The sequence below is a fragment of the Arvicanthis niloticus genome, chromosome 9, assembly GCF_011762505.2.
Source record: "Arvicanthis niloticus isolate mArvNil1 chromosome 9, mArvNil1.pat.X, whole genome shotgun sequence".
NCBI lineage: Eukaryota > Metazoa > Chordata > Mammalia > Rodentia > Muridae > Arvicanthis > Arvicanthis niloticus.
In genome coordinates this window covers 66,287,347-66,302,787 of record NC_047666.1, presented here as the reverse complement: position 1 = coordinate 66,302,787, position 15,441 = coordinate 66,287,347, and the positions used below count along the sequence as shown (strand labels likewise).

The 15,441-nt window shown below is 42.9% G+C and overlaps 1 protein-coding gene across 3 annotated transcripts in view; it reads right to left on the bottom strand.

Moving 5' to 3' along the window:
• LOC117715751 (C-type lectin domain family 2 member D11-like) overlaps positions 1–15,441 on the bottom strand; it is a 117,206-nt gene that overhangs the window by 47,749 nt on the left and 54,016 nt on the right. The window contains exons 3-5 of one of the 3 annotated variants that reach the window (XM_076940626.1): positions 2,518–2,643; positions 1,408–1,589; positions 717–823 (exon numbers count right to left, since the gene is read on the bottom strand). The exons of 1 other annotated variant lie outside the window; for it this stretch is intronic. In XM_076940626.1, coding sequence (XP_076796741.1) covers positions 717–823; positions 1,408–1,589; positions 2,518–2,638 — 410 coding nt within the window. In that variant the 5' untranslated portion in view covers positions 2,639–2,643. The remainder of the gene's footprint in view (positions 1–716; positions 824–1,407; positions 1,590–2,517; positions 2,644–15,441) is intronic. One more of the 3 variants, XM_076940625.1, reaches the window with a different exon arrangement.

Below are 15,441 nucleotides of genomic sequence, written 5' to 3'. Positions count from 1 at the left end.
TTTTTACACATGTATAAAAGTGGGAAAAATGCTGAAAGGTCTTTAATTATGGACCTGAAATGTTCTGTGTTTTATCCTTCCAGTGAAATGGATATTTTCAAAATGGCGATTGTCACATTCAAGAGCTGTTCCCAGTGCTCTTTGATGACAAGACCTTAGGAGAGATTTTCTTTTTCAAGACAGGGTTTCTTAGGAGAGATTTTTAATGTTCCTGGAGTCCCTGCTTCTGTGACCAGGTACAACAATAAAGACAGAGGACTGATAATTCTCAGGCTTGAAGTTCTGAAGTGGTTTCCTAGGGTTTTAGAGCTCTTGATGGACAACAGCAGGGCTGTAGACATCACACAAGGGCAGTTATCACCAAGGAAAGATTTTTCAAGTGGTGATAGCAGACAACATCTACCCCAGATGCCACCATCATGCTAAATATTTGGAGTGAAATGACACTATGTAAACACTTTGAAGGTAATGGCTAATGAATGGGAGAGTGTCCAATGACTTACATTTATCAGGACGTGGAGTTTGCTGGGGATTTGGTGTTATATATGTAAGCACATACTACCTCTGAGCTACACCTCCAGCCCTCAGGTTCATTGTTTTCTTCCTTCCCAGTACAGTTGGCTTCACTTGACACTGACTTTCATCCCTCATAGCCACAACACAAGCACATCACCACATATAAACACATTAGAAGGAAAAACATTCCGAAAACATACCAGTTGTTATACTCAGTGTTATCTGTCCACCTCCAAGGGTGCTCTGAGGACTCTCTGTGCAGGCCGATCCAGCAGTCAGTACCCCCTTTGTAACTCCTTAGGAAATCCTGTCATAAAACACAAAAAGCTGAGAATACATGTGTCTCTTTGTTTCAGATGATCCGAGTCTCTCCACTCCAGAGCTTCCTCTAGATAACAGGAGGGTGGAACTGAGGGTCACAGACTTTGGAGCTGTCCTAGTCACCACTTCTCAGTGGATCCATTTGACATCTGTAATTCTAAAGGACTTCATTTGAATTAAAGTACTAAATACAGTGACACATTCCTCTGTGACCAGGATAGTTCTGGGTTAACCTCCCATTGCAGTTATTAACAGTTGTCATCTGCTGTACACAACATGTGCCATCTTACAGGAAAATGCTCACGACCACCAGGTGTCCTAGTAAAATGCCATATCTGACTTCCAGCTGACTATAAGCACTTCATGAAAGTGCTTCCTGGGGGCTACTTGAATGTCACAGGACTTCAGTCAGAAGTCAAGCATCAGCAAATGGCACACACTCACATGTTCCCCATGTCTCCATGTGCTTGGATGGGATCCTTCCTCAGGCTTCATCTGTAACTCTCTATCTCAAGGCAATACAATATTCAACAGAACAAACAGACAAACCAATCCCTGCCCATTTCTTACCAGCTCCTCCTGGCTGTCAATTCGAGCTAGTTGGGCCCCTTGTTTCATGCAGAAGTCCCGGCTGAATGTCCAGTTACTTGAGTATTCAGAAATGTAAAAACATTTATTTCCAAATCCAGTCCAGTTGCTCGGGCAAGCAGCATAGGTATTATTTTTGATTGAGCTTTGTTCTGTAGGTCTTACTAAAATGTAGACAATACAACGAATCATCACAAGCATGTCTTCTCTCTTTTTGGAATACCCTCCTGAGCTCAGTGTGAGGTGTGAATGTGATTGTAGCTTTCCTAAGTGATCTGTAGGAATCCTCTCCTGAGCATGATGGGCCTTTATCTAAAGGCCTCCCACCTTGGGCCTGTGCCCATTCTCTCTCAGGTGCAAACTGACAGTATGGCCCCCAGGAAGTACATTTCTGTACTAGCATCACATTCTGTGCTGTGCATGACTGTTTACTACAGTAGAGATTTTGGATCATCAAGCACTCTGTACGGACATGTACTTTGCCAAGCAGCCTAATAATTGAGACAGCAGTGAGAACTTTGGGGTAGGTAGTATATACAGTGTGGACACGTTGCACTCAAGGATGATTCACATACTTAAGCAGACAGTGAAAGTTTTCATTACAGTATTCTGAACAGTGTGGTATGAAAATCCTATAAATGTATTACTTCAGAAACTTTCATTTAATACTTGCAAAATGCAGTTGAGACCAGTCACTAAACCCATGGGTCATGGCGGGAGACACTGTATCTTCCTGGCCATATTACTCTTCTCTGTCCTCACCCTTCCTTAAGTCCTCTTTGGAGTTTTCCTCTCCTTATTCTCTGTCTTGGACAGTCCCCACAAGTGGACCTATGTATCCTGCATCTCTGTCTAGAGCCTTCTGAGTGTCATCTTCCCAGGGATGCTGAGCCTGGCCTCCTGTGCACATCACAGCCTGTGTGTTCCTTTACAGCATCGTCCTGCTGGAACCTAAGTTCCCAGAGAACAGGAATTTGGAGTCTGTTTTCTCTAGAGCCCTGCCCACAATGCCTGGCTCACAGTGGTCAGTAGTATAACTGACAATGTGAATGTAAATAGAATGCCAAGGAATTTGGAGAATGAGTCACTTACCTGAAAAATGAACACAAACAGAAACTACAGCTGTAGTGAGGACTGTAATTGCGAACACGCCATAGTAGCAGCGACGACACCTGTTTCTAGCAGGAAACACAGAGGAGACAACATGGAGCATTTTACCTGTAAAATATAAATATAAGAATGCAAATTTCAAATAATTTCTTAAGGAAAATAAAATAAACTTACCACAAACCCACTTTACAATTGCCTATAACTTCCTGAAAGGCTTCTGCCAACCCTTTCAGAGAAGGCCCTAGTCCATAAAGAATGTCCATGGTACAAAGAAGTCTAGAGAGGATGGAAACAGAGCTTCTGCCAGGGAGTCTTCTGTTCACTGAACTCCGGGTGAATAATGAAAGAACAAGAATGGAGGGAGTGAAAATCACAGTGAAATGCAAACAAAACAAATCTGGATTTGGCTCCATGAAAAGTACCCTGGTTAGAAGGAGCTATGGAAACATTAGGAAAAAACATTGATGTAATTAGACATAGTAACAAAATATAAGAGAGGAAAAACTAGAAATATCTCAATAAACACAGCAAAGTTATGTGAAAAATAGAAGTGTAAGGAACTTTCTCAACTCTACTAAAGTCATCCATTAAAAACAAAACAGTAAGAGCAACAGCAGTCCACTTCATTGTCAGTGGTGCAATTATGAATGTTTTCCCAGCAATCAGGAGCAAGAGTCGGATGTCTGCTCATTGCTCCAGGTAGACTTTTCCCAGGAAGACCTGGCCAGGACAAAGAAATAGGGTCAGGTGTCTGGAGAATGGCCCAGCTGTTAAGACCACTTTCAGCTCTTCCAGAAGACCTGGGTTGAAGTCCTAGGACTCACAACATAGCTTACAACAATGCACAATTCCATTTCCGGGGGATCTGTCACCATCTTCTGGCATCTGTAGGCACTGGGCATTCATGTGATGCATAAACCAGCAGACAAACAGCCATGTACATAAAATGAGTCTCTTAAAGAATGAAAGAAGGTAGCCGGGCGGTGGCAGCGCACGCCTTTAATCCCAGCACTTGGGAGGCAGAGGCAGGTGGATTTCTGAGTTCGAGGCCAGCCTGGCCTACAGAGTGAGTTCCAGGTCAGCCAGGGCTACACAGAAAAACCCTGTCTCAACCCCCCCCCCAAAAAAAAAAAAAAAAAAAAAGAATGAAAGACGGTTTATCATTCTTGGAAACAGGTGAGAGTGTTTCTCTTCACATATGACATGGTTATAGCTACATAGAGATTCTAACAAATCTTCAAAAAACTACTGGATGTAAAAATTGAGTTTACAAAGTTGCAGGATGGGGCATCAGTATGGTAAAATCAGTTATATAGTCGAGTCATGTGGAAATTAATATCTTAGACAGTGCTCTTTACAGTAATGCTAAAAAACCATAAAATTATGAATCTAAAACTAGGATGTTCATAATCAGCATAACAAAAGCTCCATGTAAAGTCAGGAAGAAATAATCCCAGCACTTGAGAGGCAGACATAGGAGGATTTCTGAGTTCAAGGCCAGCCTAGTCTACAGAGTGAGTTCCAGGACAGCCAGGGCTACACAGAGAAACCATGTCTCGAAAAAAAAAAAAAAGAAAGAAAGACAAGAAGAAAGAAGGAAGGAAGGAAGGAAGGAAGGAAGGAAGGAAGGAAGGAAGGAAAGAAAGAAAGAAAGAAAGAAAGAAAGAAAGAAAGAAAGAAAGAATAGGAAAGTTGGCTCAGTGGTTTAGAGCACTTTTGATCTCGCAGAGGGCCTGGGTTCAATTCTTCCCATCTAGATAACAACTCACAAACCTCTGTAACTCCAGATTCAGGAAATCTGACAACTTTCTCACCTTGGTGGGCACTAGGAAGGCCCATGATAGAAATCTATGCAGGCCAAATACTCATACAAGCTAAATTTTTGAAATAGAAAAGGAAATCAAGGCAGCTCTAAACACATAACGAACTGGAATACTCCATATTGCTCACATGTTAACAAGTTCTGAACAAGTGTATATGTCCACCATATTCCCGAGGGGTGGTTGCCTTCAGAAAAAAAATATCATAGCACCAAGTTATATGAGAAGTACTATAAAAATTAAAAAGAAAATAGAATAGTCAAAAAATATCCTGAAAAAGAAGAATTCAAAATCAGAAAGATCGCAAAGCCTAATCTAATGTCTCATGTCTTCATGTGAACAGGAATGAAAGCCTGGTGCCAACAACAGAGTAGACATTGAAGCAACACAGCAGAAAACAGGACTCCAGAATGACATCAAACATGTGGTCAACAGACACTTAACCGTCACAAAAGGTTTTAGACACGGAAAGGGTAGCATTGCTCCAATGTGAGCTACTCAACTTGCTGTCTGTCTGCTACAAAAAAGACTCAAACTACTACAGTCCATCTGTTGACATATACACCCAAGCACAAAACTTAATATAATAAAGATATTTGATTTTTGGAAAACTAAGGGCGAATGATTGTGAACTTGTCTTGGGAAAAAAATCATCTTAGATTTAAGAGCAAAATCACTGCATAACAGGACGGTTATACGTTGACATAGATCTAACACCTTTTTAAGGCAAAATTGTACAAAGCAGTCTGTAAGTGTAAAATATGATATGCTCCCATCCTACGCACATATCCCCATGCTGGAAAGGACAGCCTGTGTTCAAGTTGAAAGAAATCTTTATGTGAATATTTGCAGCAGCTTTCAGGATCCCTGTAAAAATGACATATTTGTGACCATTGAAATATCCCTAGGCTGATAACAAGGTAGACCTTCTCTCAACACAAGAAACAGCTTGGACCACATGTCTGTGTGTGCCCTATCTCGTCCCACTTTAACAGGCCAAATGTCCCAAAGGCTGCTTACCCAAAGAGTCCCTAAACTCAACCTGCCAGCAAGCTTATACAAACTTGAGGTCAGAGCTACAGGATGTGGTCCCCATGCAACCTCCTTTGAGAAGAGACCCCCAACTGCCACTACTCACTTCCTCCTCTCACTTCTGTAGAAGTTTCCTGCCAGCTTTTCATAACCTCTTTGTATAATATTTGCTGGTGAGATTCATGCACAATTCTGAATTCAGAATGTGTTTCTGTGTCAGTGGTGCAGTGGATGCAGTCTCTCAGGATCTAGATAGCAGTGCTTGTTTCTGACATGCTACTGATAGGCACTGCACTGTGAGTGATGAGCAGAGGGCATTACTGTGACACACTGAAAGAATTCAGGTGGGAAGTCTCTGCTTCATGGATTCATTCAATGGTATCTGGAAAGGTGAGTACTTATGGCTGCAGCAGAGGAGCAGTGAGTATGTCTGCAACAGACACTGGGGAAATTGGGGAAGGGCAGGGGTTTGTATATACTTTGAAAACTAATGTTTTAGTCTTATGTATTTTACATGTAAGAGCTCTTTGTCTGCCTGTATGTATGTATATGTGTATACGTATGTATGTACGTATGTATATATGTATGTATGTGTACTACATGCATTCTTAGTGTTAGAAGAATTCAGAAAAGTATATTGGATCCCTGGAATTGGAGATAGGGGTTGGGGTGTGAGCCACCATGTGGGTACTGGGAATAAAACCTCAGGCCTCTGCAAGAGCAATAAATGCTCTCGATGGTTGAGCCAAATCTCCAGACTCTATATATGTAGATGAAGAATGCAAGATTACATGTTTCCAAAACTCATGGAAATGTATACCAAGTGAATTAATTTTACTGGGTACAGATTATAGTTTTTACAAAGTTTCCACGGACTTTAACCATTGCATTTTGCTCATTTTCACACACCTAAAATACCAGGAAGCTTCCATTACATTAACAACCAAGGAAAAGGATACTTAGGATTAGAAGGCTTTAAGCACCACACCTGACCTCTGGATTTGGATCCACAGAGAACTCTCAACCTTCCTTCTTTCTAGGTATAAAAAGTATAAAAACCCAGCAGAATAAATCCTCAGGTGCTCATTTCCAGCTCCAGCACTTCTCAGCCATGTGTGGCTGTGAGCAATCTTCCTCCCCTGTGAGCGCTGCTCAGATCTCCTCACACTCACTATAGAAAGTAAATCCTGGGAGATTTTTAAACCCCTTCATATTTTAAAGGAGTGGTTTCATTGTGATGTCTAGTTCTGCATCATGCTTTAAAAAATCTTTCCAAATCCAAGAAAAGATTATAACCTCCTGTCTGATTTTAACTATCTCCTCTATGACAAATGGACAATGTTGAGCTTTCAATGCCTGACTAATTTGTCTCAGCATGTCACCGAGGTCCACACATGTTGTCACAAAAGACATTGCCCCATCCTATCTTATTAGTGCATAGTATTCCATTCTATATGAGAGTGTGCATCAGAGTTTTTCCACACTCATCCACTGATAGATGCTGATGTCTGTTTGGTTGGAGCCTCCGACTTGGCTCACACACCCCACCTCCCTCCACCGCAGCTCTGGTACCAAAAGCCCAGTTTGACATTCCTGGCAACTGTAGCAAACTTATCCCCGGCCCAGGTGACCACACTTGGGCTCAAGCCCAACTTGTGGCAGACAGGTCATTTTCCTTCACCTACAATCTATTAAAAAAAACTTCCCTGCCATAGCCTGGGCAGGACTTCTTTAATCTTGTCCCCTGAGACTGGTGAACTTTCCCTGGAACTCTTCTGAAATAAATATGCTTTTCTACTTTTAATTCAGCTTGAATTGGCTTATTAAGTCAGCAGAAAAATCTACTTGTGTGTTCCTATTAATGGTGCTGGTTAATAAGATAGTAAAACTATCCCTTACCAGGGGCTGCGGGGAGTAGAGACGGAGTAGACAATATTTTCTTTAAAGTAGGATCAGATCTGGTGTTCAGAGGCACAGTAGGATGAACACCGCTCACAATAACGTACAGTATTTCTGAAACTATCTGAAGAGATTTTGAATATATTCACTATAACGTAACAAAGAGCACGTTCGTTAGTTTTAATGGTCAATCAAAAATCCACATCCAACTCTGGCCTTAAACTGTTGGACTTCCTCACCAGCAGGGGCTGCCACTAGCAGGAGAAAAGGCTTGCCCTGGCCTTTGTTTTAAGCAGCCATGTTTTGTTCTCAGGTCAGGAAGGTGATGAAAAAGGTGCCATTGTAGAACCTCCCCACCTTATTGCTTAGTCACCCGCTCTCTTAGGGCCCTCTGGTGTCCATCCAGCCTCTAAGCCCTCAGAAGCACGTGGCTTCTCTGAGAAACAGTAGTCTTACTCATGAGCTTTCTCTTCGGGTATGAGTCAAAGGAGGTGAAAATCTTAGAGAAGCTGCAGCAGCTTCTAGAGAGCCCGGTGTGCAGACAGCAGATAGAGCAACTTTCACCAAATTCAGTTGTTTTATGGACCTTGGTCACTGCTGTGAGGACCTGCCTGCAGTTTTAGCCCAGAGAAAACTCTGAAGAACAAAGGAAATCTTTATATTTGTAAGTTTTCCCAACACAGCAGCTGCTCTGGCTTACTGTGAGGAACATGTGACTTGGTGGAACCTGGTCATAACCCACAGTCAGAGGCAGCAGACAGATCACACCTGCTACTCTGCCTCAAGGAGAGCCTGTTCTACATTCTGTTTAAGGGCCCAGGATAGCTGTGGAGGAGGGTACTTTAGGTGTGCACTGAGTAGGGCATTGAGTAGGGCCCTAGGATTCAAGGGAGGCATGGTTAGATCTCCCTCCCCTTCTGCTCGGCCCTCACCTCCCAGAACAGTGTTTCCAGTCATCATAGCAGGCAGGCTGTCCACTGTAAAGGAGCTTGGCCTGATATCTTCAGGCTGCCACTAGGCCCTTGTTCTAACAATAATTGTGAACACTGTTTTTCAAGAAATTTGATATTTTATTTCCAAACAAAAATCTTAAGGTAGAGGTGGGATCACACCTCCGCAGGGAAGGACACTGGCTGCTCTTGTAGAGAGAGAACTTGGTTCATTCCCGGCACCCACACGGTGGCTCCTGATTGTCTAAGTCTGGTTACAGGGGATTCCACACCTTCTTCTGACCTCTGTGGAACCCAGGCATGCACATGGTACAGGAAAATCACCCATGCACATAAAACAAAATATGGTTTTTTTTTTTTTCAAAGTAAAGGGGGAACACAGTTAATGAATAAAATATAAATGTTTTTCAAAATGGAGAGGATGCAGTTTTAAATAGGAATCTCCAATGTTCTTTTTCCATCATTTATTATGAACTAAAACTGTAGATGGATTTGCTGATGGGATAAATCTCCCACTCCCACCCTACTGGAAAACACCTAGGATACAATATCTAACACTGGAACCAAGATTGTTTTCTGACACCACAAGAGTCATTTAAGGCCAGCAAAGTATACTTGATATGTGCTACCTTTGTCCTAAGGAAGAGGGAGACATTCTGAAAGCTTGGAGATTTCAGGGACCAGGAGTGGGCAACCAGCTGTGTGAGTCTGGAAGGGGGGGGGGGTGTGTGGAGGAGGGGCAATTTAGGTGTAGCTGGCTGGCAGAATGTGACTGATAACCTCCCTGGTCCTCCAGTCAATCCTCCAGCAATCTGGACACCTACTTTGATTTACAAACTCAAAAGGACCATTTTCTTCTGCAGTAGCAGAGGTCTCAGAATTGAGTATGAGTGCAGGCCCCCAAGCCAATGGGAGACACTCAGACATTTCCCCAAGGGAGAGCCTGAGGGTATTTGTAAGACTGCAGGTGGGGGTTGGGAAGGTTGGAGGGAGTGGGTATTTGTTCAAACTTAACACCTACAACACCTACCACTGCTCCAGATTAAATACGTTGAGTGAGCACAGCAAATCCCAGCCTTAAGGATTGTTGGAAATCCTTATACCACTTCCTGTTAAGTTAGTGGAGTGCAGATTCCAGGTGCCCTGCATGAGGGTACTAACAAGTTCTCTGTTGGTTGCACTTTCCCCAAACACATTTAAGTAACATAGGCCATACTAGAAAAATACAGAGTGGCACCAGTGATTTCCTACCCACCGCCTAGCTCCCCACCCTCCACCCCACGCCAGCCTCCACCAATCTGTAGAGACCCACTGTGGCGGGCTAACCGGAGTGAGGTCCAGCTCCCCGGATGTAGCTCCCCTCCCTCCCTCCCTTTACTTTAGGTAACAGTTCATTAAATATTTACGGTTTTTATTTCCAAGCAGTCTTTGGAGGGAGGCTCGGAACCACCTATCTTCTTGCTGAAGCAATGAGCCTCTGATGAATGAAGATATTTGGAAGAGAGTTTGGAAGCTTGTGGCCAGAGTTTTCAAACTAGTTGACTTGAAAGCTACCAGTGATTGGCTACCTAGGTCTGACCGCACCCTACAGAACTGAAAAACTGGGGAGGGATTAGTGACAGAAAAGCATGCTATACTGTAAAGGAAGTAAACAGAGCTGAGAAATGTTTTAGATTTCAACAGTGCAAAGGTGCTCTTTTTTTTGTTTTGTTTTGTTTGGTTTGGTTTGGTTTGGTTTTTTGAGACAGGGTTTCTCTGTTTAGCCCTGGCTGTCCCTTGAACTCAGAAATCTGACTTTGTTCTTTTTTTAATCTGAGGTATTTTTATTGTGTGTGGAGCCAGGAATCAAACTCAACGCCTTCTATATGAGAAGTGTGAAGTCTACCATTCAGCTATGCTGTTGGACGCCATTCAAACATAACTATTCACTTCAGAAAATCACTAGGCATACACAACCTTTCTCCACTATGCCTGTCTTCTTTGTTTTTGCCTCACCAAAACTTTACTGTTGTCAACTGTTTCATTTTTATTATTATTTTATCTATTTACATTTCAAATGTTGTCCCCCTTCCTGGCCTCTCTTCCACGAACCCCTCACCTCATTCCCCCTCTCCTTTGCCTATAAAAGGGTTCTCCCCCACCCACCTACCCACTCCTGCCTCACGCCTCTAGCATCTTCCTTCTCTGGGGCATCAAGCCACTACAGGACCAAGTGCCTCTCCTCCCATTGATGCAGGATAAGGCTATCCTCTGCTACATATTTAGCAGAGCCATGGATCCATCCATGTATACTCTAGTTGGTGGTTTAGTTTCTAGTAGCTCTGGGAGTGGGGGGTGGGAAGTCTGGTTATTTGATACTGTTGTTCTTGCTATGGGGTTGCAAAACCCTTCAGCTCCTTCAGACCTTCCCCTGACTTGTCCATTGTGGTCCACCAGCTCAGTCCAATGGTTGTCTATGAGTATCTACATCTGTCTTAGTCAGGTATTAGAGCCTCTCAGATGACAGCCATACCAGGCACCTGTCTGCAAGTACATCTTGACATCAGCAATAGTGTAGGGGTCTCATGTCTGCAGATGGGATGGATCCCAAGGTGGAGCAGTCTCTGGATGGCCTTTCCTTTAATCTCTGCTTCATTTTTTGTCCCTGCATTTCCTTTAGACAGGAACAAATCTAGATTAAAATTTTTGAGATGGGTGGGTGGCCCTATCCCTCAACTGGGAGGCCATATCTATCTACTGGAGGTGGTCTCTTCAGGTTCTCCCTCCCCACTGTTAGACATTTTGACTAATGTCATCCCCATAGGATCCTGGGAGCCTCTTGTGTCCCAGGATCTGGCACTTTGTTGTGGTTTCACCTCCTCTCTCCATTCCCCACCCTCATCTCCAGTGCTACATATTTCTATTCCTTTCTCCTAGCCTTCTGGACTCTTCTCTGTCTCTTCCCATACCTGATCCTGACCCCCCTTTTTTCCCTTCCCCTCCCCTCTCCCACCCAGGTCCCTTCCTCACTCTGACTCCCATGATTATTTTGTTTCCCCTTCTAAGTGAGATTGAACCATCCACACTTTGGCCTCCTTACTGTTGAGCTTCATATGGTCTGTGAGTTGTTTCATAGGTATTCTGAGCTTTTGGGCTAATAACCACTTATCAGTGAGTACTGACCATGTATGTCCTTTGGGGTCTGGGTTACCTCACTTGGAATGATATTTTTTTAGGTCTATCCATTTGCCTACAAAATTCATGAAGTAATTGTTTTTAAGAGATGAGTAGTGTTGTGGATGGCCCTGGTATTTAGTATTCTGAAGTTAATTCTACACTCCTGGGAGGGGTGACAGACAAGGAATGAGTCACATACTCAAGGACTTCTTGTGAACCACCCCCTAATAAATAAAGAAGCCAATCACTGGGCAAGTGGGAGAAGGGACTTCCAAGTTGGACAGAGGAAGAGAAGAAAGAGGAGAAAGTTATAGAATTTTGGAATGGAGACAGCAGATGGGCTGAATGTAGCTGCTAGAGTTTCCCAGTTTCATGGTGGGTCTGCAAGGATCTACCACCTGAGGAATCAGATTGATAATTTACAAGATTAGGTTTTAATTGTTGCACCCAGAGATTGAGTTACCATTATTTCTGGCTCAGTTTGTATGGTGTTTTTCTTCTCTCAGTGATTTGACTGAGTTCAAGAGAGAAAGGTACAGCGTGGGTTTGCCTGATGTGCCCCACAAAGGCCGTGGATATTTTCAAGAAAGGGGATGGAGTGGTAGTGACCCATCAGTGGGAACCTAGTGAGCTGGGTGGAGAGATTGTGGATCTTTCAGTCAGAGTCATCACGAGATAAAACAGGTCGGCCTTTGTCCGCCAGCACTTGGCTAACCAGGCATCAGGACTGAAGTGGCCTGTCAGAGGTGGGCATAGCACAGGAACTTGGTAGGCAACTAAGCCAGGAAGCGTGCCAGTAGTCTTTTCTAATATCTTTCTATAGAGTAGTATTTTATTGTATAAATGTAACACATTTTCTGTACCCTGTGGAGAAAAAATGTGGTTGGCAAACCCAGGGTTCCTCCCACCATGCTGTGGGTAGTCGGCTGGGAACCTCTGGGTTCCTCCAGCTGGAAGTTAGGCCCGGCTGCTCATTAACTAAAGGCCTCTCCACGGTTCCTCAGGGTTCCTCACAGAGCAGGCCCAACACAGGAGGCAGTCCTTGGGTTTCCAAAACCTGTTTATTGACATAGCTGATGGTGGATGGATCTGGATGCACACCCCACAAAACCCAGGGCAGACCTGAGTTAAATAGGGATGGGAAGAGGGGGGAGGGGCTGGGACAGAATGCTTAGTCAGCTCCACCCTCTGGCCTTCAGGTACCTCATTAGTCTGTAAATCTCTCTAAGGCCTGTTTATCATGCCCATCTGTGCACATGACTGAAGGGTGAAGGAGGAATGGAGATTAGACCTTGTGACAGGAGTTCTGGGTTCTGGGAGCATGGCCAAACCCACAACCCAAGAACCAGGACACCCTTCCATGGCCCAGCAGTACCCATTCTTCCATTGAGAGACATCTGGGATATTTCTATCTTTTGATTGTAAAAAAAAAAAAAAAAAAAAAAAAAAAAAAAAAAAAAAAAAAAAAAAAAAGCTACTATGAACATACTTGAACAAGTAAGTGTCTTTGTGGGATAATGGAGCATCTTTGGGATACATGACCAGGAGGAGTATAGCTAGTTATTTAGGAAAAACTATTTCCAATTTTCTGAGTATAGGACAGATTGATTTCCAAAATGCTTGTACCAGCTTGCAATCCCACTAGCAATGGACAAGTGTTGCTCTTTTTCCACATCCTCACCAGCATAAGCTGTCACCTCAGTGTTTTAACTTAGCTATTCTGATTGGTGTGAGGTAGAATCTCAGGGTTGTTTTGATTTGCATTTCCCTGATGACTAAGGATATTGAACATTTTTTTTAGGTGCTTCTCTGCCATTTGAAATTCCTCGGTTGAGAATTCTTCGTTTAACTATGTACCCCATTAATTTCTTGAGTTCTTTGCATATTTTAGATATTAGCCTTCTATCAGATATAGGGTTGGTAAAGATCTTTTCCCAATCTGTAGGTAGTCATTTTGTCCTGTTGACAGTGTCCTTTGCCTTACAGAAGCTCTTCAGCTTCATGAACCCATTTGCCAATTGCTGATCTTAGAGCTTCAGCCATTGGTGTTCTGTTCAGGAAATTTTCCCCTGTGCCAAAATATTCACGGCTATTTCCCACTTTCTCTTCTGTTAGATTTAGTGTGCCTCATTTTTATGTGAAGGTCCTTAATCCACTTGGAATTTAGCTTTGTACAAGGAGATAAAAATGGATCAATCTTCAGTCTTCTACATACAGACACCACCAGTTAGACCAGCACCATTTGCTGAAAATGCTTTCTTTTTTCCACTGTATGGTTTTGGATTCTTTGTCAAAGATCAGGTGACCTTAGGTGTGTGGGTTTATTTCTGGGTCTTCAATTCTATTCCATTGATCTACTTCTCTTGTCTCTGTACCAATGCCATGCAGTTTTTTATCATTATTGCTTTGTAATAGAGATTAAGATCAGGGAAGGTAATTCCTGCAGAAGTTCTTTTATTGTTGAGAATTGTTTTTGCTATCCTGGGTTGTTTGTTATTCCCTATGAAATTGAGAATGCTCTTTCTGTCTCTGTGAAGAATTGATTAGAATTTTGATGGAGAGTGCATGGAATCTGTAGATTGCTTTTGTTAAGATGGCCATTTTCACTATGTTAATTCTACTGATCCATGAGCATAAGAAATCTTTCCACCAGGCAGTGGTGGCACACGCCTATAATCCCAGCATTTGGGAGGCAGAGGCATGAGGATTTCTGAGTTTGAGACCAGCCTTGTCTAGGAAATGAGTTCCAGGACAACCAGAGCTATACAGAAAAACCCTGTGTCAAAAAACAATAATTTTTTTGTTTTGTTTTGTTTTTTTGTTTTTCGAGACAGGGTTTCTCTGTATAGCCTTGGCTGTCCTGGAACTCACTTGGTAGACCAGGCTGGCCTCAAACTCAGAAATCCGCCTGCCTCTGCCTCCCAAGTGCTGGGATTAAAGGCGTGAGCCACCACCGCCCAGCTGTAAAAAAAAAAAAAAAAAAAAAAAAAAAAAAAAAAAAAATTAAAAAAAAAGAATTTTTGCCACAGAACATTCCCATAATTATGCTAAGGGCCAATAAAAGAACAATAAACAGAAATGGTGAAGTTCATGGAACAAAAGATACAACAAGAGCTACTCATTTGATTAGTGTCATCAGAATAGACCTGTTTAAAACAGAAAGGACCATGTGAATAATAAAAAGAAAAGCAAATTACTGTACCAGGTGTGGCAGCACAGAGCTACAATTCTACCTCATGGGAGGTGCAGGCTATTGAGTCATGAGTTCAAGGCCAGTTTTAGCTAAAAATTAGACTTCTCCCTCACCAAGCAGGAGCTAGTCCCTGGCAACCCTGTGCAAAATTCACAAAAATCTACAGTTAACTCAACACATTAGAATTGGAGGAACGTCCTCAATCTGACAACAGATATGTGTCATAAACTGTAGCTGCTTGCTATGTTCCCAAAAAAACAAACAAACAAACAAACAAACATTTTTACAGTGCCCCACACATAAGTGTGAGGGATCCTACCCCTAGTTGGTTCTGATTGGTAAATAAAGATGCTGACAGCCAATGGCTGGGCAGAGCAGACAGAGGCTTGACTTTTAGGATTCCCAGGCAGGAGAGAGAGGAAGGAGGAAAAGGAAGGAGATCCTCCATGCTGGGAGGAGAACCAAGGTGCCATGCATGAGAGGTACAGGAAAGTCAGAGAACCTTTCTGAGTTGCCATGTAGGAGCCAGGGGAACACAGGCTGAGAGGGCTACATGACTGGGCCTAGGGCAACAAAGATAGACTGTAGATTAGAGCCACATGGAGGTTAGGAAGTGACCCAGCCATTGAGCCATTGAGTTTAAGGCATATAAAAATATAAAGACTATGTCTATGTGACTGTCATTTGGGAACACAGAACATTGGGACAGGTAGCAAGGAGCAATGCCACTACCAGGATCAATTTGAATAGTGATTAATTGGTAATGGCTACAATCACAAAAAAGAAAAATTCAATTACAACCATCAGGAATGATCACCACCCTTATTCACACTGATGAAGAGCAAGGCAAGGATGT